Genomic DNA, 3,884 nt, shown 5'->3' with positions numbered 1-3,884 from the left:
TTCTCATCAGATTCTTCACAAAATATCCGTCCAATTTGGAAAAATTTCCTTTCCGCGATATTCCAGTGACGGAATTACATGTGAGTACAGAAATTTTAAAAATTTCTATTAGCCAGTTTCACAAAGGAAATTAAGTGAAAACTTATATTAGAAAGGGAAAGCATTCTCTTAAATTGCTGATGAAATTGCAATTTTCTTTTCTATGACGTTTTTGCTTAAAACAATATTTTGAAAATTGAAAAAAAATATTAGGGCCGAAATGAATAATGGAGAGTATACAGAGAAAGAGAATATATATTTTGAATAAATTTTAATGACATACATTTTGGAGGTGGAAATATATTTTCTATGATAAGAAAAGCTATAAATCTATATACATAAATTTTTCCAATAATTGAAATTAATAATTTTTCAAATAATAATTTCAAAGAAAAAATCTGGAACTTATTAAAACCTTATTAAAAATCTTAAATAAATTTAATGGTTTTTCCATAAATTACATATTTCATAATAATATTAATATTACAAAATAAGAAATAAAATGCTAAATTTGAAATCCATATTTTTCAAAAATTTTAGAGCAAAATTGAGTTTATTTAAAATAAAATTTTTTTCTATTTAAAAAAAAAATAATAAATATATTTTTATTTTATTATTAAACTTTAATTTTTTCTTTCGTTGAAGCTTACCTAATTCATTTCGATTTTAATAAAATATAAATAAAAATTTTAAATTAAATGAAAGTTTATCTTATGCATTTGGCTTTGATAAAAATTTTCAATTTGTATATAGACGTTTTTTTATAAAAAAATATAATTTGCAATGCTTATTTTTTCGGTTCACTTTTTTAGAACAGCGCCCGCTTCCGCGCCCACTGTGGCCGCATTATCAAGACTTTTGATCAGTCAATCAGCCAACTGGAGGAAGAAGGTGGTCTGGAAAAGATACAAGAAATATGGGAAGGTTTGGCAAAATCACATGTGGAACGTCACAATATTGCCAAGCCTTCATACCTTGTAAGTGAAACAAAAGTACAATATATGTAAAAGTTAGTGTAAAGAAAAAACTATTTAAATGTAGTTTACTTGATTCCTAAAATTAAAGGTTTATTAACCGTCTAAAAGTTTAAGGATTTTCGCAACAAAAAATTGAATTTAAAAAGCTAGAAATATTGCCAAGGCCTTTATACTTTTTTAGTGGAAAAAAATACAAACTATGAATGTACCACGTGAATTGAGCCATGCAAACTTTACCACACATAAAAAAAATATAGTTAAAATTTTGTAGATTAATAAATTTTCATTCTTCAATATAGCTTAAACTTCAACAAGAGCTATATAGAAGAAAGCTTCTAACTTTGTACAAAATTGACTAAAATTAAATAGCATAGCCAAAATTTTCCTAAAAATTTATTTAAAAAGGCTGTACTTTTGATGAAAATTTTGTGAGTTTTTCTAAAATTTGTACAAAGTTACACATTTTTTTTTAATAGTTTTTCGTAACTTGTGACCTATATTTTAAAAGTAAAATACATTTTTTAATAGTTTACAAAATTCTACCTCATTTTTTAAAGTGGTGGTGATATTTGCGTGGGCGCATATGTATAAGTTTGAATAAAGAACAAATATTTTAAGTTTTAAAATTTATTAATCAACTAAAAATTTAAAGATTTGTTCAACAAAAAATTAAATTGTTTAACAACCTTTTTTTTATGCACAAATTTTTCAAATTAAAAATTTTAAATTTTATATTTAAACAAAAAAAAAATACCGAAAACCAAATTAGTTTGGTTAAAAAATTCCCAAATAATGCAATAAAGTTGTAGTACCAAACCCAAAAATTAAGTAGTTAAGGTAAAAACCAACTTTAAATACATTTTTAAGCTCTGATGAGTACTAAAAATTTCTAATAGAAATTATGAAAAGAAATTGGCATAAGTTTCGAGGATCCTTTTTTTAATGAAATTTTTAAATATTTAGTATTTTTACATCAACTAAAAATATAAATAAATAAACAAATGACGATTTCAAAACTACAAGCGCCTTACAATGTTGGGCGCTTCGATTCATGAAGCTTTTATGATTAGGCGCAAACATGATTTTGAATCGTAATCTACAGAGCTTCATTGAAATACATGGGTTCGGCATAAAAGCTTTATACTTCAGTATGCCGAAACGATTACATTACTGTGATTAGGAGCTTAATGTGCGGAGTGCCTTAGAAATAAGATTTGAAATAAAAATAATTTCAAAAACCACATTATTTTAGAACACTTTCTCATTTGAGTTTTTCACCAACTCAACAACCACTCTCTCTCGTAAACAGGAACTCCGCGAAGCCATTGTGGAAGTGTTGAGCGAAGCGTGCAACCTGAATGAGCGTCAAGCGCAAGCCTGGAACAAACTGCTCGACATTGTGTACGACATCATCTTCAAGAAATACGATGACTTGGGTGCTCAATAATGCTGGAACAGCTAGCTAAAGGAAGGCGGCGGAGTGCTGAAGTAGTACACATGCCAACATAACAACACGCACACACACTCACACACGTAGAAGTAGTGGGAGAAGTCGCCTAAATACCAGCTGCTCGTGTATTTCTTAATGCTCAATTTTAGTAAAGGAACACTCGAAAATATACAAACAGGAAGACACACACACACACACACACACACACATTTAGGGAATATCAACGTCGACGCTTTAACCTGCTTTTGTAGCGCAAAAATATTTATTGAGAAAAAAAGGTGAAACATAATGAAGGAAAATGTAGAAAATGTCATAAAACATATCTGAAAAAGAAAAATACTAAAAATTTACCGGCAACTTGCTTAATTGTAATGACACCCTGTATTTGTTCCACCATTGCTGCTGTTTTTGTGTTTGTTTTTTGTTATTGTTATTGTTCAATAACTATTTGTGCATACATACAAACAGAATTGTACATGCATATATGTACGTATGCATATTTGACCGCAGTGTTTGTTGTTTGTTGTTGCATTTCTACGCCACTCAAGAAACTTTGAATAGAAGCTGTACCGCTTCTTAGCAGCAATCCATACAAAAACCACTATGTACTCTTAAAGTTTCCGTTTACCTCTAAGAAAATATTTTGCTAATGGTTTCTAAACTTTGTAATTTTGTGAATAAAGTAAAATGTAAGAAAATAAATAAAAGTTAAATATAATTTAAAAAAAATATTTATGCCAATATGTATGCATACTAAAGTATATGTATGTATGTATTGGAAATGGGTTCTTTACATATCTACTAAATTTTAACTAAAGTAGTCAATGTCAATGATCATGGAAATTTTCATAAGTAATCATTCCCGATTCATACTAAACGTAAGTACAGCAGCATAATAAACACATTTGTACAAAAGGGTGGCATATAGACACTTATTTAGTACATATCTTATTACTTTAAATGAGCACTTCTCGTATATATATATATAGTTATTATCCTTATAGTATTTGTATAATAATTATCTACGAGAAATATCTTTTTTCGTCTAGCGAGACGATTATTTTCAGATGGAAATTTCATAATAATTATATGGGATTTTTATTTTTTCGTCTCTCGGAACTTTTATTTCAAGCCTTTACGTCTCACGTTTTCTCTTAATACAATAGGTACATATACTGCCGCTTTCACGAGCTCCATTATTGAAATTTGATTTGCTAATATCTGGTAACCCTTTGTAGAAAACTTAAACCACGTAAAAGCAAAGCCCTTAATTTTACATCGAACGAACGATACAGATTTGATGACATGAACAGTCGTGGCGTTAAATATTTAATGCGAGCTCAATTAAGGAGCTTAATTTCAATAAAAGTCTCATTTAGTTACTAAGCGAAGACGTAAATAACTTTCGTCTTAAAATA

The 3,884-nt window shown here is 28.3% G+C and overlaps 1 protein-coding gene across 1 annotated transcript; it reads left to right on the top strand.

The window, feature by feature from the left end:
• Positions 1–5: 5 nt before the first annotated feature.
• LOC108375817 (globin CTT-VIII-like) lies at positions 6–3,173 on the top strand (the record flags this gene model as incomplete). The annotated part of the gene is made up of 3 exons (XM_017631964.1): positions 6–80; positions 852–1,016; positions 2,326–3,173. Coding segments are annotated over 3 exons (378 nt in total), but the record flags the coding sequence as incomplete, so codon positions are not given.
• Between the last annotated feature and the right edge of the window lie 711 nt (positions 3,174–3,884).

This window comes from Rhagoletis zephyria, unplaced genomic scaffold (genome assembly GCF_001687245.7).
Source record: "Rhagoletis zephyria isolate East Lansing unplaced genomic scaffold, Rhagoletis_zephyria_1.1 Rzeph_scaffold_09479, whole genome shotgun sequence".
NCBI lineage: Eukaryota > Metazoa > Arthropoda > Insecta > Diptera > Tephritidae > Rhagoletis > Rhagoletis zephyria.
This window is presented reverse-complemented; position numbering and strand designations above follow the sequence as displayed.